Genomic DNA, 23,927 nt, shown 5'->3' on the forward strand with positions numbered 1-23,927 from the left:
CGATGGTAATGTAGCATTAAATGTTCTTGAAAAGCTCTTTGCATGCAGGTTTGCAAAGGAGAGAATGAGTGTGAGAATGTGTTCAAACTGAGCAGTGAATTCCGCACAGCTTGATCTGCCTCATCCATCTGCTTGGAGTATTTTATCTATGTGTAACAGATTACACTGAGTCTCACCATTCGGGGCGAGCTGTTGAGCCTCAGCAGACACGGGAGAACCGACCTGTAAAGTTACGCGAGTAAAACAGGAACTTAAATTTCATGCTGGCTTCTCAGGAGAACAACAGAGGAGGTGCAGAAATATCGTGTCATCTTTCCATCCTGACCGTGTGTGTTTGTTCAGGAGATGGGGGAGTGACTGTCTCCTGCTTTGCCACATTCCTCCTCCTCCTCTCCGAGGCTGTGCTGCTTCCCCAGGCCAGCGGTTTCTGTCTGCGTTGTGCTTATCTGACTTTGGTCCTGGGTTTAGCTCAGGCAGAGGTGGCGGTGACGCAGGGGTTAAAGCCAGCGCAGATTCCTGCTCCTCTGCTTGCTCAGGTGTGCTGCGAAGGGTAATAAAAAATGGCTGATTAGGAGAAATAACTTTGTGAGCAGAGCTTATGGGACTAGGCAGCATTCCAGGCTGCGAACTCTTCTTATTTCTCTTTATTTTCCTCATTTTTTGACAGCAGCTGTCGTTTCTTATGGAAAAGACTAGCCTATCTGCTGCTTTTTTAAATTATTTTTAATTTATTTTTTTCCTGCTGAGTCATTGCACAACTCCACCGTCATTTGTGCGGTTTGCTTCCTGGAGTCTCGGATCGGGTTGTCACGTCCCTTGCTTCTTTCCTCCTCGCTCAATGTAACTGCACCCGTTTCAAGCGCTCTGCACAGCGGAGCCCCTTGCAGATGATCCCGTGCTGCCTCTCTGTGATCGGGGTGAGTGAGACGTGAACTAATGGCAGAATTTGTCCTGTGCTCAGTAAGCTGTTATGATAACGTTAACAATTGAAAATTATTCATTTTCCTTACACAGAGGCAGCCTGCGAATGCAAACGTATTATCTCACAACTGAGGGGACAGAAAACCTTTTTGCTGTTGCTTTTTCATACATTCTGCTGGCAACTGCTTAGACAATTAATCACCTTAAATATCTTCATCCTCTATAACGCATTACAGACAGGGTCCTCTTTTTGTTGTTCTTCGAACATCTTTTCAATCTTGACTTGTCTGTGAATATGTAGCTCACTTCGTTCCCCTTTTTCTTTGTCCTCCCTTCTTTATGCCTTTAAAACGGGGTTGGTGTTTCAGGGACGTGCTTGGCCTGCCCGATGCGTAGTTAAAGAGGTTACCTAAACCCACAAAATTGTGCAGCAGTGCAATTAATATGTTTTCTTTTCAAAGAGTGAAAATTCCTGGCTGACATGTTCTTAGTCACAGGTTGTGTCTGTTATGCTTATATTTATTTGCTTATAGTTTGCTTTACAAATTAAAAGAAACTAAAGAGAAGTTTGACCCCTGTTTTTCTCCCAAAGCGTTTGTGTTTCAGATGCTCCTTCCCCCCAAAAATAATTAAAAATAACAAGAAGAACAAAACTGGTTTTTTTTTCCTGGAGCTCTGGCATTCCTGAAGGATTTGGGTGGCATTGCATGATGAAGCATCGCAGCGCCCTCATGACCCTGGGCCCTCAGCTCCAGCGTTTGCAAAGAAAAGAGTCCAAATTCTCCTTTCTGACTAAAAGAGAGACATATGCACACACCGAGGTGGCATCTGCAAAAACCCACGTGAGGGTTCACAGACCAGGAGGTGGCCCAAGTCAAGAGAAGGGCTTTGAGAGGTGCACATTAAGATCTTGCTCATCCTCTCTTTGTGAGGCTGCATCCTAGTGCAGGTCAACGGGGAGGATACATCATTAGATGGTTGGGTGAGATGGGTCCTTTTGGAACTGCAGAACCCTTGTGTGGCTGTTTAGGCTGTTCAGGAGTCCTCATTGCAGGATTAAAGTGATGTCTTGAAGCTGTGCTGCATGAGCGCCTTGATAAAACTGATCTCTGCAGCCCAGTACTTCTACGTTCCATGGTCCCAGGCTTTCTGCACGTAGCTTATTGCTTTCTCTCCCTGTCTGTCTGTTTTGAAAGCAGTTTGGAAGGTGATGGGGAAAGCAGAGGAAGAGGTATTGCATAAAACTGATTGGGAAACAGCAGACTTCAACACTCCTGAGCTGTGCAAGTGTCTTCTCGGAGAGAGGGCCTTAATTATTAATATTGGGTGGTCAGCTGGGCTGGGCTCTTGTTCTCTTCTGTATCTGGCCAGAACACTTTGTGGCGAGGATTGCATGAGAGCAGAGAGTGCGTGGTCCTCTGTCTGTACAGGGCGCTGTTCTGTTCCTGAGCCTTAATTTTTTCCTCCAGCCCCCGATAAGATGTTTGGTTTTTATATGCCTTAGGATAAAAGCTGTGCTACTGTGAATGGTCTTTTATGATTAGGAACTGCAAAATCAAGGTTATTTGCTACTTTAGGCTCAGTGTTCCTCTGAAATACTGGGTGAGTTATTTGAGCTTTCAGTTACTGTGGGTTTTTGCTCACCTCTTGTCTCTTCTAGTGTATATAGTCCATGCCTTGATGTGTTAAAGTACAGCATTGAGCATAATTGGGGGCACTAAACAATAGTGCTTATTATCAGAAGTCCTTATAATATAGGTTGCATGTAGTATTTCAATATGTGTTCCTCCAAGTCGCCTTTAGAGTTAATGTTTTTGTTTTATGATGTACCATCTCTCAGTCTCTCCTCCAGAAAGAAAAATAAATCTAAATTAGACTGAAGCCTCAGCTAATTGTTCTTTCTCTCATCATCTCGGTGGCAGCAGGAAACCTAGCAGCAGGGTTTCCATTCGCAGCGGACGTGCTGCCAGCTCGGCTGCTTTTGTACCAGAAACGCATGTGTGGGTGTTGAAGGTATAAAAATGATTGGACAGTAGTGGTTGCAGCTGTCTCCTTGAGAACTCAAGGCAAGGGAAATCAATGAGCTCTTTCCTCTAGGTTGTTTTTTTTTTCTTTTTAATTTATTTTTTTTATTCACCGCAAACGATACTTACCAATTGCAAATTATTCCAAAAGGGCAAAGTAAATGTCTTATGATTATCAAAGGCTGCATCAGCGCTGGGCCTGTTTGCAGTGCTGGCATTGGTTCTGCACGAGGGAAGAATGGAAATGTGCTCTGAAGCACTGCGAGATATTTTGACCCCTGTGGCACCGTTATCTTCTGGTCTGTGCAGCGCTCAGGTGCTGCATCCACCTCTCAGCCCTGCATTTTCTTTATTGCGCTGCTGCCGCTTCCATTGCCTCATCCCGTGCATCAGAGATTCAAGTAATAAATGGCTGGCCCAGGCAGATTCGTACTGTGTAAGCCTCGGAGTGACCCGTTGGATTGCGATACACTGGTTTCTGCTGTCAAGAACTAATTACAGTGCACGTTATGCCCCTGTGACCCCCACCTGGTTACATCTGCCCCCCTATGACTTACTGTTCTCGGAGGACTCCGTTTAATTCCATTTAGCTGGTCAAGAACAGTCCCATAGGAATAATAACAGTAGTGATTTCTAGACATAGGCCTGAGCAACCTCCTGTGTGCTATTGATATTATACACCATTAATATTATAGTTTAATATTTAATACCATTGAAATGGAGTGATGATAGCACAGACAGGAGGAGCACTGCTGTAAATATGATGTGAGGGCCACCAGTCATTTTAGACTGGTTATTTCATCAGAACAGCTGCAGCTACTCTTTATTGGTTGGCTTATCTTGTATTATTTGTTCAGCTAATCAGGTTCTGATGTCCCGGAGTTCATTTCCATTCTTTTCCTTATGAGAATGCACCAGAAGGTCTAGTTTGGGTGAGTTTTTTCCCCTGACTTGTTCCCCAGTGTCTATACCTGGTTTTGCAGCCTATTGCTTCGATGGAAGGCGCAGGAGAATCCTGGAGAAAGGATTTCCCCATGCAGCATCTCACTGACTGGACGAGTTTTAAATGTTGGTTGATGTTAGGAACAGTTGTCACTTAACAGCATGCGAGGCTAATTGCAACTGATTAGTTGATTGCGCTTGATCATTCCATGTGCTTCGAGTGTCTTTTTTCCAGTGTGTGCCTCTGTGAGGGAAGATAAAATTTACCGTGGCTTTGTGTTGGCACGGAACTGCAAACAAACAAGAGATCAGCCCAGATAAGTATCCCTGGGTCCCACTTTAGGTCATTCTTTGCAGTTTTGGGGTATTCTTTGATCTTTGCCGCATTTGGATTAGCCCATCTCTCTGCTATGTTGAAACTTGAGAGCTGCTTTTACTGATTTATTACTTGTAAGTGAGAGGACAGCGCTCTTTTTCCTTCGAGGTGATCTTCTGTAATACTTCTATATTTTTCCTGAATTAAACAAAAGAAATCCAAGCCAAGGCTCAGTGATTCTGATTGTGCGGTGATTTCCTAATTCCTTTTCTTATACTGGGCAAAAGTGACAAGAGAAGCCTATTCCTGAGGATTTTTTACTGACCATTACTGTATTCTTCTGCGGGAAAATTTACAGCCCAGTTCAACGAAGTTCTCAGGTGTGTGTTCCAGTCCCTTCCAAGCACCAAGTCCATGAGCCAGGCTGCCCGTTTGTTGAACTGCTTATGCCCCATGCTGCACGCATTGGGGTGCAGGCATTTCAGACAGCGAGCCGAGCACACCCATTTCACCCTAGGGCTATGGGAGCCCTCCCAGCCTTCATCACCTCTAGAGAGATGCCCTACAGATGGACGTGATGTAATCAGTAAGGTGTTGACAAAGCTGATTTAAAACATGGGAAATTAAACCCACTTTTAGGTCAGCACTGTCAGCCTTCAGTTCCCATCTCTTCTTTCATTTTTCCTGAGGCTCTCGAGCTATCTCTCCTTTCCATATTGCATGATGATTTTCCTCCTTTCCACTGTATTAGTTTTAATTTCATGGACACAGTTTGCTTGGAAAATTGGGCTGGGGGAGGGTGTGTGCATTTTGATTTTTTCCATTGCTCTCGTGACGGTTCCTCTTTGTGTGGACGTGTGCTGTAAGTTTGAGGGCAGAAATTAAGATGTAGCGTTGATTCTGACTTGATTCCCACTTCTTGCCCAAATATTCAGAAGCTTTTGGACAAATCTCAGTTCTTGTGTCCTAGTTTTTTAGGTTTGTGTCGGCACAGGCCTTACTTAAATTTGGCTTTTTGGGTAGAGTTTATATCCTGGAAAGCATCACTTTCTGTGAAGCTCTAAATCCTCTTGAATCATTGGTTCTGTAGAGCAGAGCTGTGCTTCTACGCTACCTGAGATATTTCCAGGCACAACAGTGCTATATAAATAATAAATAAACTAGTAAATCAGTTATCATCAGCTCTCACCTCCTAAACTGAGGTCAGAAGGAAAAGTCATTTGGGAGAGAAGCAGCAATCAAAGTTGAAACGCCTGATGTCCCCATGGGAGACCACAACCTAAAGATCACGCTTGGCATTTAATTTCAAAAATACATAGCCGGCCCCAAACGCGTATCTGTCAAGCAGACGATGAACTACCTGATATGAGGAGCCTGACATTGGAAATGCTTCGTGCTTCCACGCAGGCACGTGGCGTTCGAACCGTCGGGCAAGTAATTTGTCAGCACCCCCGTGTCCTCCCAGGGGACAGCTGTTAATCTGCGTGTCATCGGCATCCCAGCGACATCGAAGTCCGTGATATTTGTGTCATTGCTACTGCTGTGGGACACGGGACGTGCCAAAGAGCCTAAATTTTATTTTAAAGTATTTTAAATTTGTGTCCTTTCTCCTCCCCTGTTTAATTCTAGGAGTAGAGTAGGACTTGAAGCTCAATAGCCAGCAGAACAGCACCGAAATGTTTGAATTCCTGATAAGCAGATACGGTAAATGCCATAAGTGATGGAACCAGCAAATTGGCTTTGAGAAGATGGAAAAGGTCGTTAGATGTTTTCTTGATACAGTTGTAGCATGTACAGATATACAAGGTCTGACTAGAAATTCATCAGGTTGACCTACCAGAGAACTTGAAAGCGCGGGTGTGAATGTGGGCTGCGCCTTTTGTGAAATGTCCTGTAAACATTTGTTCCAGTACATTTGATTCTTAATTTACAATGAAGAAGGATTCATTCATCTGAAGAGCGATTGCTTAATGACCTTTATACAGCCAGAACTTTTATTAATATAATGGTGTCAGATTTCATTTGAAGGGCATTCAGAGCTGCTAAGCAGCTGAAGAAGTGGCATTTTAAATAAAATTATACTTCTGTTCTTATAGCTGGTGTCAAATTTTGCAGTGAGTTTTCAGTCATTTACAGCTCCCATGAAATAGCTCAGTGTAGGTTTTGTAGAACCAAGCAGCTTCTTTAGCTTGTTTGGCCTTTGATGTTTACCAGATAAATGTGCTGGTATTTTGTACAAGTTCTAGTGTGACTCCAGGTGCTTTTCCCCTCCTATGAAAAAGAATCCATGGCAGAAACAAGAAATTGAGTTGTATTACAGCTTGACACGTGTGGTGAATTAGACATATGTATATGTTGTACTGTTTATTTGCTCTATGCATTAAAATAATGTCAAACATGCGTATAAGATGTCTGTATATAATTATACATATGTATAATATTCCGAGTTTGTCTTGGGGTGAGGCCAGGGAAAATCACAACATCTGACTGTTGGGAAAGCTCCTTCCCCCAACGGTGTGGCACTGAGGTTTTACATGCCAGAAGACAATCTATTAATGTAAGTGACTTATATTACCTACATCATCTTCAGCCTTCTTTGGGCTCAAGTCTCAGATGGCATGGAATTAAGTAGTTGCTATTGAAGATTATTAAGGCTTCACAGATGGTTATCGAGTGTTTATAATTGTGTTAGAGAGAAAATCTTCGGTATCATTGCCAATGTTTTTGTGGTGCTGTGACAAAGTATTGAGTTTCCACCAGTAGTAGAATATTCTGCTTTCAGCCAATGCTCAAAGAATTGGTTTTGTTTTCTTATTTCCAGTGAAAGTCCAAAACACCTTCAATGGGAAGAGTACTAGGATGGCGTTTCAATGGGAAGGGCTTAGGGTGTGTTTTTTATTACAGCAGAAATGCGATCACAACGTTAGGTATAAAATTATATGAGATATAATTTTGTAACCCAGAGATGCCATTACTGCGAGCGTTAATAACTTCATTCTTAACCCTCATGGAGGGTACAAAGGAGAGGTAAATGCTTTGACCCAGCTGCTTATGTCCTCATGGCAACCGATGTCCAGGGTTCAGAACTTCAGGTCTTGATACTCGTTTTAGTCAAATGGTACATAAATCAGCAGTTACCTTTCAGCGAAACCAGCCCTGCTGCATGCAGTGTTGGTTATCAAAATAGTTACCTAAGTAAATAACTGGCGATGTATTGATAAAATAAATGCCTGCCCCAATCTCATGTTTAACGAAGTCAGGATGGATAACACCAGACTTTCAACGAGTCTTTGGTTCTTCAGATCTGCGCCGTAATCCCCACAAAGGCGCATTTATACGGCCTGCGAGTGCGATAGATAATGATTGTCTGGCTGTTAGAGCAGAGCTGTCATTAGAACAGCCTGAGAAGCCGTTAGGAATACTTTTTAAATTTTGATTTTGAGCCTCTGATCTCTGTGCAGGCTTGAAGTGCACTTCATAGGGTACTTGAAAGATGGCTCCTTACCTGAAGAAAAGTTTATCTTGATAAATTGAGATGGATTGGAGCACAATCCTGCAGAGCCGGGGTGGCTGAAGGTGGTCACCTTTTGGATAGGATCTGTAAGAATGATGAGTGCTGATGAGTATGATTTCTGGATTTACAAAAGCATTTATATCATTGTATGAGCCACATAAATGAGCCCCAGAGTATCCCCAATGTCCCTGAGTGTCAAACGTCTCTGTCTTCCTTTCCAGAATGATGAAGTCCTCTGTACATTCAGAAGAAGATGACTTCGTGCCAGAGCTTCAGAGGAGCATCCATCCCAGGGAGAGGCCAGATTGGGAGGAGACTCTCAGCGCTATGGTAAAACACCTTCTCACCTTTCCTGTATGCGTTATTTTAGTTCTGCACAACCTCGACTTATATTCTAGTCAGGCGTTAAATTATCTTCCCTGAGTTTCAGATTTTTAAACGGATTGCATAGTACTTTCAGCAAGACCAAAATATTTCTCTTCCCCTGGCAGTTTGACAAGGAACGCTTCTGCCCTATTAATATGTGCCCCAAAGCGAGTCTAGTAACCAATTAAAAGGTCCATACGATGTCACAGTGATTTTCAGTCTGCATTACCCTCTTTTTGAGCAAGGCTTTTGAGCATGAAGGGAGCTTCTTGTAAAAACATGCTCTTTGAAGCATGCAGCATTGTGGAAGAAGAAGATTTTAGCAAGATGCTGGTTAAGTCTACAGAAATAAAAGCTCAGCCTGAAAGCTGACCTACCATCAGAGCAAACAGAATTGCAGAAAAGCAGCGCGGTTCTCATGCTCGCGGAAGGCACAGACAACTCTATTACCTTGATCTATTTGTTTTCTTTTTAAATGAGTCAGTGAAGTACCTGCGGTTCCACTTTCCCAAGTCCCTCCAGCATTTGCTGAGTTTGGAAGGTCAAATGTTGTTTTATTAGGAGCCAAGTAGGGCAATCTGATGGGGAGGTTTTGTGAAGTTATCTTACCTCACAGAAGCTTGACCGGCCTTATTTCAATATAGGAATGTCTGGAAGTTGTATCTGCGTGACAGTCAGGTTCATCTGATGTATGGGGCTGAGGGGTATTCATCCCAGTGGACTATTTGAAGTTTAAAGCACCATTAATATCTGTCTGGGGCATGTGAAATAGATCTTGGATTAGCTGTTCTTTACACAACGTTTGGAAAATGTGGAGGTAATCTCTGTGAGCCAGGTATTTATTTTAATTTTAAGCAGGGGAACAAAGATAAGTACTGTGTTTTACTCTTTTAAAAACATCATCAAACCCTATATAATACAATGATAATAGCTTGTTCCAAAATATTGGAATGAGCATGGTGAGTCTTGGTCTCTTCTCCCGAATAACAAGAAGAAATGGCCTCAAGTTACACCAGGGGAGGTTCAGATTGGATATTAGGAAAAACTTCCTCACCAAAAGTGCGGTCAGGCATTGGAACAGGGTGCCCAGGGAAATGTCCATCCCCCGTGGAAGTCATCACCCTGGTGGGGTTTAGAAGACACATAGATGAGGTACTTAGGGGACATGGATTAGAGGTGGACTTGGTAGTGCTGGCTTAAAGGTTAGACTTGATCTCAAAGGTCTTTTCAAACCAAAATGATTCTGTGATTGTTCAGTTTCAAACTGCACCCTACACATGTGCATAATAATCCTCTCACTGCACTATTAATTTACTTTTTAGAACATGTCCTCTTGCATAGTTCAATACAAAAACTAATAGTCCAGGTGGCTATAAAAAGATATTTAGAGGATGATAAACAAGAACATTCACGTCCAAGATTTGTTGCACGATGATTTGGTGTGATGAAGCGCAGGGCTACAGGTAAAGCTACTGAAGCTGTATTTATAATGGTTGGATTTGTGCTTACAGCATTGATCTGACCTCATGGTCCTCTGAAAACATTGTAGATGGGTAGAAAAACCTCCCTTGTTTGTGTTTACTGTGTTGAAACCTCTGCCTTCTGTCCAGCCAGGAGGTAATGTTTACAGGATGCAAATATTTACAGGACGATGTTCAATGCTGACAACGTCCATACTCTGTTGAACCAGTGCACCGACTATATTGGGTCTTGAGATTTGATTTCCTCGCTCTTTTCCTTCATATAGCATTTTAGCAGCCTCTGATGCCGCCTTTTCCCAGGACACGTTCCTCACATGGTACACGAGTTTCTCATAGTGGTGTAATACATGAAATTGTTGGTTAGTAGCTGTTCAGGTAGCAGACTTCAGCGGCTTTTGTTACTTGCTGTGTCAAACCTTAGGGGTTTGGACAAGTCAGATGCGTTGGTTTATTCTGCCTTGCTTCCCACGGCAGACACCCGGACACCCACCCGGGTGTGAGCTCCGTCGCTTTATATGAACTCCACGTTCTGCCAGGTGAGCAAACGCTGAGCCCTACACACTATGGAGGGCTTGGGAAATCCTGCCACGGCGGGCAGGCCTGGGTGGCTTTGCGTTTGTCTCTTGAACGTTGCCTTTGTACATGTTTTTGTGCTTTGGGAAAAGGCAATTTATGCATTCACAGTGAGATGAACACATGCGAGTCATCCCTACACTCTTTCCCCCCTTTTATCTGCAATAGGTTTTGAAGTGCTTATTAGTAATTTATATAAGTGCTTTGTTTGCAGAGCTTTTGCTTAACAAGAAATAAACTAAAGGTCTTTCTAAATGTGTGGAGGTTGAATGTCCTCCTACACTGTAAATATTAGGTAGGGCAGGAACTCTGTTTTTAATATTTCTGTCACTGCCGGTTTATTCTGGGCACCTGAGTACCTTCAGTCCTTTGATACTGCTGAACTGCTCATTTCTTGTTTGCGGTTTAGCAGAAAGACAACTGATTTTGTAATGGAGACCTGGTTTTTGGGGTACTTTTGGTGGTTCTCGAGACTTCCCTGTGGTTATGAAATCCCACGCCGAAGGAGATGCCGCAGCAGATGGACAGACTTTACAGGAGTTAGATAATAACGCAGCTGCCTCGATAGCCCTAAGGGCTGCTCTATTTTGTATCCCCCCCGCCATGGCCTGTGTTTTTAGGATTTGGTGGCGTTAGATGCACCGTTTTGCTCACTGCCCCTGCCTCCCGTTCCCACCGCGCTCCGCGTCACCCCCGCACGTGCCCTTTCCTTCCTCTCTGCTCCGGTTTGGAAAGTGCACTTGATGGTATCGACTGTGTTTGTAGAACACCTCTGAGTTCTAAGGATGAAAAGCCCTATTTGAGCCAAGTAATATTGCAGTATATGGATTTTCTAGTGTTTCACTGAGATAGTAATGTTATTTTAAAGGAAAAGAGTATCTTTTCCTTTTATGGTCCTGAAAAGTGCTCTGTTTCTATGTTATAAGAAACGAAGTTCTGAAAGAGAGCCTTGTATCATATTTCTCATATGAACCAACAAAACAACTGTCCTCAGCCTGTCATCGAATTGATATTTGTGCTTAATATGACATTTTACCTTATGTTACTGACCATCTGACTTGCTTTCAACACCTTTTTATGAATTCAGCAGGTTGCAGTGTTTAAAAAGCGGAGTGAAAACACCTTCTCCCCAAGCAACCTTGCTCCCTCCCCATTGCCTTTTTCTTCCATTCGTCTAAATTTTGTGGGGAAGAAGGATTTAAACAGTGAGATAGAGATAAAATGTTTCTTCATGCACCCTGTTGAAATGGTGCTGTCATAGAAAGCTGCCACCTGAAGCCTCATTAACATGACAGGCGCTGGAGATAAGGTGAATATACTCACTCCAAAGCTACCAATAGGATTTTCTTTGGAAAGGTGTTTTTTTCTGCAGCATCAGCCGTTTCTTTAATCTCGGCAAACTTTCAAATACAAGCTGTGATAGGTTTATTTACAGTGAGATTTCTTCCTAGTGCCCCGAGCACAAGAATACAGGTGATGGTTCTGACACCTGGTCACATCCTGCACTGATATCTGCAGGAGTTCACTCATGAGTTTATCAGCAGGTTGCCTAGAAAAAGTGTGATGCAGGAACCTCTAAAATCCTCATGGGAAATGGTTATGAATTGGTAAATTGGGCAAATGCGTAAGTGAGCAAGAAGGCAGGTAGTCAGATGTTGGTGCGCATCATTTTTAACAGCTTACCGATGGTTTAGAAAGGCATGGAGGTTAAACCCTGTCCTATGAAGTCCCTGGAATAACCTTAGTTCTTATATCAGGTCAGATGGATTCTGAGAGCTGTAGTATTTTCAGCATTTGAAACTAGATAAGGTAACGGACCACAGATTGTGAAGGTAATAAAGGCTTTTTAATGAGACCTCAATATATCACTCTGTTAAATCTGGGGCACGAGAGAGGAGAAAACTATTTTTAAATGCAATTTATAAAAGCGTGGTAGAGATTAGTAAATTGTAAAGGTTTAAAGGAAGGTTTCGCTGTCCTTAATGTGGGGTTTGTTTCTTATTCTTTGTACAGCACTTAACCCAGTGCTGCCCTAGATCTTCATTGTGGCCTCTTCAGGGTGCCATTTGTCACAAAGATACGGATGGCACAGAAATGGGATTTTGGATGCGAGGACAATGCAGGCGTTGATATGATACAAGTGTTCCATACAACACACCAAGGCTGTAATAATATTTTGGGCAAAACAGTTCTGGTCTTGCATTGCACCAGTAACCTGTATTTCATTTTCAATTCATATCACATGTTTTCCCTGTTATTGCTGCATGAATCAAGTCGTTTTCTTCCCTCGTAAGCGTTTGGCAAGGCATTGTTTGGTGGCGTGTGGTTCTTCTGCCTGCTCTCCCGCGTGGTTCGAGTCGTTTCTGTTTCACAGGCGAACTCCCAGCGTGAAGCTGGTCCCCAAGAATCTTTGAAAATTAGGGCAATCCCTTAATTGGCACGTTGGCTTCTATTTGGGTTTGCCAATTAAATGAGTTCAATTAAACAGAACGGATACTGTATTTTTGGCAGTAAGTATTAATTTATAGCAATCATTTAATTTTCATTGGTGATGCTATAGAAGCAATTGTTTCTGGTTGCTCTTAGAGTGTGTGCAGTCTTGCAGTGTAGTGTTCATCCAGGAGAAAAAAAGACCATTTTCTAAATTTCTGTTTTAAAATCTATTTATATGCAACATTTAGTAAAGAAGGAAGGATTTAGAATTTGCCAAGGCTGGATCAGTAAAGTTTGTTTTCCATCATGATCACCAGTTATAATGCATCCTGATTTTACTTTTTATCTGTCTGTTGCAGAGTGAATCCAGTGCACATCAGTAAATACAGTGTCTTACTACATGAGATGTTTGGGTCATGTATTTACACACCACCACTAGTATTTCTTCTTTGATGGTCCTAGGGGATAACAGCAATTAAAAAGATAGAGGTGGCACTGGAGTTTAATGGCTAATTTTTTGAACACTCCCAGTAGCCCCCTGCCAAATGACCTGAGTGTAGGTAGGCATAAAAATGCATTAATGTACATTAGACACTTAAGCCTGGGTTTACTAAGGCATTGGGGAGCCTGAGTGTGTCTGTTTATCGCACTGTGAGTAAACCACTAGGTTGTGCTCTCTGTAGTAGCTGTGTGGCAATGAAGGCCACATAACATCGTTATTGGCATAATCACTGGCCAGGGGACTCACCTAGGTGGGATTTCCTCGTTGATGACTGAATTAATCTCTGTTGTTGTTTGTGTGATGAGATATTGCTCTCTACCATAACAACGCAAAGCTCCACTTGTCCTTTTCTGCCTAAACCATTGGTTAGGATCACCTCATCATCCCTCTGTGAAACAATGGGCTGTAGAAACTGCTTCAAACAAGGGGCTGGGATTTTTGGAGTCTCTTTTTTTAAGCCAACAAGGACCTGGAGTTGAAGTATTGTGCTCATTGACTCTTCTATTTTCTCTGCCTTTCTTCTACAATTGATTTTACAGAAGGAGGACTCTAACCCTGGCTGCCTTTCCCACGCGTATTGTACGTGGGGTTTTTGTTCCTGAAGTACATTCCTTCACCGGTGTGCTATTATGGGGGCTGTGTACTGTACCGCTGAGAGCTTTGGGAACGGTAATAAGGATCTCACTGCTGCTTCGCTATAGCCATGGCAAGGCCGAACATAAAGCTGGCAGGTAGTTACCATGCTAATGTCGTCCTCAGGAGCTAACCATTCGGTTTTGCTTGTTGCATCCCTTTTTGTCTCTGAAACCAATGAGAGCTATGAAAGAAAATACAAGCGTGGGACGGTTTTGCTGGAAATTCACTGTCCTTTGGGTACATTTGATTCATCTGTAGAGAATCAGTTCAAGTCCACGCGTGTCTTTAAGCCTCACTTAGAAAATCTTCACATGATCAGCCTGCTTTACAGAGGTGAATTTTGGTCACAGTGCCCACGTAGGTTCAAACAGCTGCCAAGCTGCTTGGTCTGTGTCTCAGCTCCCACTTACCAAATGAGTTGTTTTAGATGTGAGCCGGAGATGGTTTTACCCGTGGATCGGTGAGCCAGTGAACTTTATCTGAAAACACAGGAGGTGAATAGCTAAGAATTTGTTCTTTGTTCTTTCCAGGCTGATGCTTTAAACTATGGTGAATGGATGCCCTGCACTAATGCTGAGTCTCAGGAATGAGAGGTTCCCCTTCATTTGCCAGCTCATGGCAGTGCTTAAAAGTGGTTTTTTTTTTCCTTTTTCTTATTTTTTCCCGCTTTGGAGTGGAAAAGCTGGGAGTAGAAAACACATCCTGTGTGGTCTTTTGAAAGAGAAGAATTCCCTGTTAACCATGGCATGCAGTGAGCACTGGCTAGAACAACTGAGCATGGACAGGGAATATGGAAAATGGAATTAAAAGTCCTAAACTCACAAAATGATACACATGAAAGTATCTTCTTTATTGAATGCAGATTTCTTGGACATGGGATTAGGAGTGTGCGTAGCCCAGAGTTTTCCTACTGGAAGCACTTGTCGTTCTTTTCACTGCCTTTCCTCTATTACATTTCTCATTTACCGTGAGGTTATAAAGGCATCTTGCTGGGTAACTGTTTCCCTGCATTCCCAAGTCCCTGAGCTGAGAGTTAAATCTAAAACGTCAGCACTACTGCTAATAACCCCAGCAGTCCTGGCCTTGGGCTATGCCTGCACTTAAGCCAGTCCTACAGCTGTCCTCTGCCGCCTCACAAGGGATGTTTCCCTTATCTTTGCAACAAGGATCAGGTTAAGGAGCTACATGATGACTTAAATTTAAAAATATATATAAAAATTCAACTGTTTCTCATTCTGAAAACCACCTTTGTGCTTTTCTGTCTGCTTTTAAAGGTGTTTTATTGCATTGGATTGCTGTAATGAGAGCAAGCGAGACCCTTGTCTTCTTGTGGGTAAGATTGATCTGATGCCCACTCCTTGCTGCGTGAGGATGTGGAAATGGGTGCACAGGCCCCCTGGGCATGAGAACAGGAGCCTGTCCTCGGTTTGCAGCTTTGCAGACACCGGAGGTGGTTGTTGAACGTGCCGGTGCTGCGCTCTGCCGATCAGACCCTGAACAGCACGGGTGCTCGTTCCTCAAAGTCAATTGGGAAACGCACAGCTGGAGGGAGGGTATTTTTCCTTCGGTAAAGCTTCTGTAGTATAGCAAGCAGATATTTTTGTTTAAGCTGTAAATGTCAGCCCCGGGTACATAAACCAGATACAATTGCTTCTGCATTTTAAATATGGCCCAATATCCTAAGCGACTCTGAGAAATGTAGCTGAAATGTATTGAAGTGACACAAACATCCTGTATGAAAGTACTTGGGAAACTCATTTGCATCCACTAAATGAATGGATGAAAAGTGGCATTACAAAGAACTTGGCAGATACTTGCATTTCCATCACATTGTCACTGTGCCTCTGACATTTTGGGGTGGATGTTGCACCTTCATCAACGACCATACGTTCCTTTCAAAGAAGTGGCCCAGTTACGGCCTTTCTGTGCTCAGGTACATTTTAATCCTTTTCAGGATATTGCTTGTGGAGATAAATGCTGCAGAGTTGGGAACCTTTCACTTGGAGCTGTTTGGTGCCACTTTGGACATGGTGACTTTCAGTTTAGTGGAAGCATTTTTCCTTTGCTTTGCTGATTTATTTGTTGTGGTGAACCAGGATAGTTGCTACAACACATAAAGTGAGAGTAGAGCTTTGTCTCCCGGGGGTGTGTTAGTGGCTGTGGAGTATGAAGCCGAGATGAACCATATTTATTCTTTCCTCATGCTTCAGGCTGAGTTTTGAGCAGTAATTGGTAGAAGCAGGACGGTGCTAACGGAGATCCCGTCTTCTACCTCGCGGTGATTTGTAGGACAGGTTCTCAATAGCGTTGCAAAGTAAGATCTGCCAAGAAACTGATGCTGACCCAGCTTTGTGTAGCTGGTTGGTACCCAAGAGCAGGAACACCAACCTCAGGTCTCAAATGGCAGAGAATGGCCGCTCCAGTTCATCCTCTTGATCACACAGTAATGACTTCTACTGAAACAACATTCCTGTTTGCTGCTGTTCTTCGGCGGAAAAGTAAAACTCTAGCAAAGCTTGGTTTCTTTGGAAAGCTCTGTGAGGTTTGGTCATTTTTTTCCTCTCTTTTTTTCCCCTCTAAGAAAATCAAGGGGAAATGAAAATGATGTAAAGGAAAGACTGTCATGGAAACCAACAAGCATTTTGAGTCAGCTCTGCCGTTTTTAGAAACAAGGCCGTGTGCTGAAAGGATCCAGAGCAATCTGGTCCCTCCAAACTGGCTTTGCCGAGAGACTGGTGGTAGGAAGATGCATAAACGTTGTTGCCTGTCTAATAGTTACTCTTGCTTTGTGTCAGGCTTGGGTAAAAGTACATTTCCTCCTCAGGGATTTCATAGCAGTATTGTGGAAAACCAGTTGAGCGGGTATGGGATTCCGGGAGTTTGATGGGAGTCCACCCTTTCTTCTCATTGTGCATCCCAGTATCATTCTGTGGCAGAAGGAGGGCTGTGGGGTTTGCATAGGTTCCATACTCTCCCCTATTGAGTATATCAGGGTGGAAACTTTATCGCATCATGTTCACCGGACTGTTTTCTTCAATTTTACATGTATTTTCAAATTGCGTTACATTTCTGGATGTGAGGGAGACAGGTTGACAAGTTTTCTGATAAATACAATAAGACTTTTTAGGAGAAAATCCCTTCATATTATGCAGTGGAGTTCTTAGCTATGAATTATTCATGACTAAGGTTTTGTGTGCTAGAGAGCGCAAAGCTCAAGTTTTCCAAATGATGTCTATAAATATAAAGGCCAAAAATTTCAAACTTGCATCCTTAAAGCTGGACACCCCGATTCCCAAGCAACACTTGAAAATTGCACAAGTGATGTAGCTTCCTCAGGGGTCCCTGACACCCAGCGAGCAAACGGCCGTGATGGTTTAATAATGGAATGACCGACCGTCAAGACTATCAGCGTAGGAGAACTGAGGATCCTGGTAAAGTCAATTGACTGTGTTCTGCATCAAGTCCTAATTTGTTTGTGAAGTTGTGGACCAGAGCAGATTGATACAGCAGTGCCATCGAGCTGTGAAAATGGGACTACAGAATTTGCATAAACAGATTTGCTATGTGCAATTACTGGGCTTCCGCAGAACAGCGACGCATAGAAAACAGGGAGGTGAGAAGCAACGGGTGATGCTAGCTCGCTAATTTTCAGATGTAAATAATTCAGCTATTTCCAAATGATTTTTAAAATCAAATTACCATGACACAAATCACAAAAGCTGACAAATCTCATTTGGAGTGTAGTGTGTGGACAGGAGGGTAACCTAGGGTGACATTGTGCATGACAGGTTTGGGATCAAAACAGGTTCCAAGTAGTGGCGAATAAAATGTGGTTTTCTGTAGCTGTGTGTCTTTGGTTTAAATGCAAAGTAGCTGCAGTTTATTTTGGAGCAATATGGTTTCTAAAATTGCAATCAGTTTCTTTTTTGCTTATCTATCCAGCAATTTTTTTCTGGTGTTAGTACTTCATACTGAAGATTTTAGCTTGCACAAATTCACCATTTTACCCTTTTTCCTCAGTTGTGAGACTTACAAGACTGTTGTTGTGCAACCGAGTCCAAAGAGCTCACATCTAATTAGGAAAGCAACCCAAGTTAATGACTGTATTGCATCTCATCGGAGTCCTTTTCAATGGATCCATGCTGCTGGAAATGGGCTGGCAGATATCTCCTTCCAGCAGGGTTTGGATGTAAGTGGGAAGAGGAGGATAATCCCACTTTTTCAGAGGGACGCTGGCATTTGAGTCTCCTGGAGGTGGGAGTCTGGCCTCTGCTGCTTTGAGCCAGATCCAGGGCAGTCTCAAGCTGGCTCGGAGCCCACGTTTCTCTGTCAGGTCTGTTTATCCATTTTTGTCTCACCAGCTTCTACTGCTGATGGAGAACAAGTATTTTTCTTCCTACAGAAATTCTGTTTCTTAGAAAATTAAGGCGAGCACATCCAGCTTTGCCTAAAAGCAGCTTACAAGAACTGCACACTTAGTACTGTAATTAGTTATTTTCTTATGTAAAAGACCTGTAAGATTTATTAAATTGGTGATCCTATTAATGTTCGAATTCACAATGAGACTCTCAAGTGTCCTCTTACGTACTAAAGCAATTGTGTGCTTAGTAACAGTCAGTCAGACAAGGATAGATTTATTTAAGAATATAAATATTGTCCTTGTCTGTCTTCAGTGAGTTGGGTGTGCATGTTCTGTGGGACACTGGAGTTAAAGTATTGCGTATGTTCAGGGCTGAGGAAGGTGCAGCAGCAGTGTAGGGGAAGGGGACCTGGGGGTCCTGGGGACAGCAGGGTGAGCATGAGCCAGCACTGGGCCCTTGTGGCCAGGAAGCCAATGGTACCTGGGGTGGGTTAGAAGGGGGTGGTCAGTAGGTCAGAGAGGTTCTCCTGCCCCTCTGCTCTGCCCTGGGGAGACCACACCTGGAATATTCTGTCCAGTTGTGGCCCCTCAGTTCCAGAAGGACAGGGAACTGCTGCAGAGAGTCCAGCGCAGCCACCAAGATGCTGAAGGGAGTGGAGCATCTCCCGTGTGAGGAAAGGCTGAGGGAGCTGGGGCTCTGGAGCTGGAGAAGAGGAGACTGAGGGGGGACTCATTCCTGGGGATCAATATGGAAAGGGGCAGTGTCAGGAGGATGGAGCCAGGCTCTTCTGGGTGACAACCAGTGACAGGACAAGGGGCAATGGGTGCAAACTGGAACACAGGAGGTTCCACTGAAAGAGGAGAAGCAACTTGTTGGGGGTGAGGGTGGCAGAGCCTGGCCCAGGCTGCCCAGGGAGGTTGTGGAGTCTCCTTCTCTGCAGACATTCAAACCCGCCTGGACCCCTTCCTGTGGAACCTCAGCTGGGTGTTCCTGCTCCATGGGGGATTGCACTGGATGAGCTTTCCAGGTCCCTTCCGATCCCTGACATTCTGGGATTCTGTGATTCAAATGTATTCAGTACTGTTGAAAGGAGGGAGCTCCCTTCTAACAACCACCGCATCCCTTTTCCCAGGGCAGTGCTGGAAATCGCAGCAGTCTGTCTGCATGAGGAGAACTTGTGCTCTGCTCGTGTTGGTTGGATGGATTCAGATGTCTGTGGTGCGCATCTGCATCTGAGCCAGGCTCAACCTGGAATCCAGGCAGACACAGATCCTCCTGCAGCAGGGTTGCTTTTCCCCCAGTCTGGTTTTTGGAAGCCGGTGAACCGGACCCAAGGTGCTGTTTATCTCTTGTGACTCTAAACTCTCCTGCAATAGATGCCGGCGTTGAGCCGTGCACCTTGTGCATGTCTGAGCTGAACGAGGCGAATCGCTCCCTCCGGCTCTGCTGCTGTTGGGTAATGAATATGGGCATGGTGAATGGTTTTGCCTTATTTACTGCTGCTCTTTGTGATGTGGTGAAGCACATGTAAATTTGACCCGTGGCAAGATCATATCAGAGCTTCAGGAGAGGGATGAGAGAGATTCTCCTGTTCGTCTCATAGGTGGGCTGCTATCTGGAATTGTATAATTGTCTGACTCTAAAGGTTTGGAGGTGGAGACCTAGTTATTTCCATATTTTACATTGCACTTTACAGCTGTATTTTGTTATATGTGACTGATCATCTCTGTTCAGGCATCTTTTGGTGGAGCAGCTTAGGAACATTGGGTGCTGATCTGGATCAGGGAACTTGTCTGTTCACTCCTGTCATTAGAAAATGGATTTGATGTAATACTTTTTTTATTCCATACCTATAAGAGAGGCAGCACTGAAGTGCCTCTTCCTCTTGCTTGAGCATTGTCTATTTTGGACATTAGTCATGTTTACAGTGCACTGTATAAAGCAGGATAAAGCTCATTCAGCTGCTCATCACTAATGAGCTGTCTCAGGCCAACAGCAGGGACCATGGTTTTCTCCTTCAGGAATCTTAATATTCATGCACTTATACCAATGGCTTTTTTAAAAGCTCACCTCCCACATTAATTGGATTTTCCACTGTATGAGCTATCCAGCTTCTTCCAGCCCCTCCGCCTGAATCTCAGCGCACAGATGTTTGGAAAATCAGGTACTTAATGAGCAGTCCAAATCTGGAGTGTAGGAGCGCATGTTAGCCTCCTACCTCTGGAAATCTCTTTAGAAGCCAAAAATAGTAATGCAAAAATACTGGATCTTGCAGTTATTACTAAGAATTAACATGCAGCCATTTTTTTCCCCTTCTTTCTGCAGGCAAGAGGTGCGGATATCCCCGACATCGCGGGGGAGCTGCCGCTGCGGACCTGCGGCAGCACAGCCAGCATGAAAGTGAAGAATGTGAAAAAGTAAGAGCGGTGTTCTTTGATTTTCCTGTCTGTGGGGCTTCCAGTGTTGATACCCTGGCTTCCAGCTGTTGTGCTCCCATTTTTGATTGTGTCTTCATCAGATTGACCAAAATCCATGTGAAACAAAGTAAATTATAGCTAAAACTAGGGACATGAGAGGTTTTGTTGGCTGTCTCAGCTGTTTCTGGCCATAGAAGCAAAGCTTGTCACAGTTTTAAACCCCACTTGCTGCAGTTTTAAATTTTTGTGTTTTCTTCCTGAAACTGATTCATTTAAAATGAATAAATAAACAAAGCTAAAGAGAAGCCCAGGCAGTGTATAGATGAGATCATTTTCCCTGCCTGCTTATGCTCTGGGAAGCTAAACCAGGACAAGTGGGTGGCCTAGATATATTTTATATTTGGCACTTTTTCCCTCTGAAGAGGTGCACCTACCTCTCCATTGGAACGGATTTTGCACCGTTTTTCTTTTTTAGGGATTATTTTGTTCTTCTCTGACCTCCCAATCTCATTTTCTCCCAGCGAATATAAACCAATTTACGCTTGCACTGAAGGTTTCAAACCTCCACCCTGCAAAAGCGATCAAAACTAATCAGTGTTCCCTGACTTATCGTTGCTAAGGATGCGGAGCTGAGGACCAGAACTCCCCAATATTGCTCCATCTGTGCATCCTGATCACCTCTCGTCGTGCTCTGATGCTGTAGGGGAAATGGCTCTTTGTTCGAGCGCTGAGCAGCCAGATGCTGCATCTCACTTCCCACTTATATTCCCGTGGGAAGAGAGAGTTAGATAATGACAATCTCATTGGCTCAGCACCAGAAATATCTATAGGAGTCTATAATAGCTTCAGCAGAAGCAAGAGCATGTTGCAGAGCCAGAGGATCTCCCCATCAGCCATCACTGTAGCTGGAGACACTTGGGAATAATGATGCCTCACTTTTGAATTTTAAAAAGGCAAAGGATAAATAGCGTTTGTTCTGCACCCTCAGATACATCAACCCGGGACTGATGGGCTGTGATGCCTTTCACAGGTAAAGTTCTCCTTTCCTATGTGTCTCGTGTAAGGCTGTTTATTTGCACTGCAAAAATGCATTTGTGAGGGTAGAGCCGCTTGTCCCTGCACCGTTTCCTAAAGATGTGGGCTTTGGTGTTGATGAGATGCCACACAGTTCTTTAAAGATGCGGTGATAAAAACCACTTTGCAATTTAGTTTTCCTTTCTCGCTCAGTTCCTTTCTCCGCTGTTCTGGTGCATCAATCAGCAAATCCCTCGGTTCCCTTGGCTTTAGGATGAGAAAGTCGTGATCATTTTGTATCAGTGACTGCATTTTATAACAGTAGTCGATGCTGAGCATTGTTGCAGTGATTTGCATCCATCTTATGGTGTGCTTTTGATGTGCTCCAGGTTATCCTTTACAAAGGGTCATTTCCCGAAGATGGCTGAATGTGCACATTTCCATTATGAAAACGTGGATTTTGGCAACATACAGGTGAGTTTCAGATTTCTTTTAAATACAAAACAACATTGTGTTTGGCTACCAAGTAACCTGGTGGGGGAGGCAGCAGGGGGACCTCCGCTAAGGTTTGTTTAGTGTGTTGCAAAATGTTTAGTGCTAAGAAGTTAAAGCAATCAAGTCTCTTTACTTCTGTGTTCTGAGCCAGGATGTGTCCTCAGCCGTGCGGCCACCCCTTGGAGGCCGGAGATGCTTTTTTTTCCACTGGATTTGACTGGTGTCGCTATTTTAAGACCGCATCAAACGCTCATTATCGAGGCATCTGTAATAACTGCGTGCATATTTTTAGCTTGTGTGTGTATCTTCAAACAATTGTGTGAAAGTATTTATGTAAACATAAATAATTCCAGTTTATCCATTCTCTTCACGTTGTCTTGGCTCTGCATTGTGCATTGCAGCAGCTGTGTCATCAGAATACAAGAAATGGGTAGTCAGCCCCAGCTGCATTTCTGGAATCACGCAGGCTTCGCTCCTTTGTGATCCAGCCATCAGAAATACAGGCAGGAGCATTTCTCACTGAGCATCAACGGGGCACATCTTGTTCTGCACTTAGAGAAGCAGGAACACCTCCAGCATCTGCCAGCCTTGTAGCCAAAAAGAGGTTACAACCTTTTCATTTGTAAAACATTTCCTGTAATACAGAGTGAATTATTTACAGCCTTTCATGTTTCCGGACTTGACAGTTTTGCAAGTGGAATTATGCATCCGTTTTTTCTCTCTCTGTAAAAATTCCTGCTGAGAATGAGTTTGGGTTCTTCCCGAGGTCTCTGGACATTGGGCTGCAGGTGCAAACAGGAGCTTCTGAAGCAAAACTGTGTTTCTTTGTGTAGGAACAGCGTGATTCATCTATGCCCCTGTTTTTTGTCTCCTGGTAATCTTCTGATTTAACACCACTGATTTTTCAGTCGTTTTGGAGACAAGTTTTATGTTCGAGTAGGTGTTGAGCAGGTTTCTATGACTTCGTAGAATGGGTAAAAATATCTTCAGAACAGAGCTTTTCTCCTGAAATACCAAAGGTTATGGCATTGCAGTATTTCCTTAGTCGAAGGACCTGTATTAATGGTAAAATAAATGAAACCTATTAATACAACAGCAGTATTAGTTTACAGACTTAAAAATAGTTTCCCATGGGGCTCATACATTTTAATCAAGTGGCATTTATTAGTGGCTCCTTTGTGATAGCAAGGTAGACCAGAGAACAGCAGTAGGCAGAAGTGACTTGTAAATGACAGCTTGGCACCTAATGGTGAATTACCCGGTTGCATCTGAGGGGTAGTGGGTGTAAAACTCCTTTCAGAATCTATTCACTGTTAAAAATTTGCATAGTAGAAATGCAGTATTATCTGGCGGTGTCAGGAATTGTGTAATGCTATCTATTAACAGCCTGGCCAAATTTCAGGTTGTTTTGTAACGTTTATGTCACTTATAATATGGTCTCATGGTGCAATCGGTATTAATATCTTGGCATTTCGCCTCATGAGATCGTTTTAAATTAACTCTCTGAGATGTATAAAACAAGACTTGTTCTCTTCTTATCCTGGCACTGTGCTGACATAAGTAGGTGCATTTTGGGATGCTGTTCTCTTTAGGAGTGTTCTGCTATGCTGCAATGTGTTTAACCTGGCCGGAAAGACACGTGTTGCATCAGCAGGAAATTGCTGGTTTACCAGGGAAAGGTAGTGATGTCAAAGCTCCAGTTACAGGATGAGCTTTACACATTGCATCACTGTCAGAAATTCGCTGAAAACCATACATTTATTACTGCATTTAGTTTTTAAGACTACATAATTGATTTTTATTTTTATGATGAAAAGCTGGGTACTGCGTAATAGATTTTAGTTGCACATTGGATAAATGTTCAGGAGGCTTGTTAGCGGGGGCAGAACTGTGGGTCAGCCTCGTCGTGGTCTGTGTCCCAAAGGAGATGTC

General features: G+C 43.4%; 1 protein-coding gene across 6 annotated transcripts in view; it reads left to right on the forward strand.

Annotated features, from left to right (window-relative positions):
* ARHGAP32 (Rho GTPase activating protein 32) overlaps positions 1-23,927 on the forward strand; it is a 159,343-nt gene that overhangs the window by 47,071 nt on the left and 88,345 nt on the right. For 4 of the 6 annotated variants that reach the window (XM_071798681.1, XM_071798682.1, XM_071798679.1 and 1 more), the window contains exons 2-5: positions 7,939-8,047; positions 20,395-20,486; positions 21,475-21,516; positions 21,890-21,974. In XM_071798681.1, the coding sequence (XP_071654782.1) occupies positions 7,940-8,047; positions 20,395-20,486; positions 21,475-21,516; positions 21,890-21,974 (327 nt within the window). In that variant the 5' untranslated portion in view covers position 7,939. The remainder of the gene's footprint in view (positions 1-7,938; positions 8,048-20,394; positions 20,487-21,474; positions 21,517-21,889; positions 21,975-23,927) is intronic. The other 2 variants (XM_071798680.1, XM_065855559.2) reach the window with 1 other exon arrangement.

The sequence above is a fragment of the Patagioenas fasciata genome, chromosome 24, assembly GCF_037038585.1.
Source record: "Patagioenas fasciata isolate bPatFas1 chromosome 24, bPatFas1.hap1, whole genome shotgun sequence".
NCBI lineage: Eukaryota > Metazoa > Chordata > Aves > Columbiformes > Columbidae > Patagioenas > Patagioenas fasciata.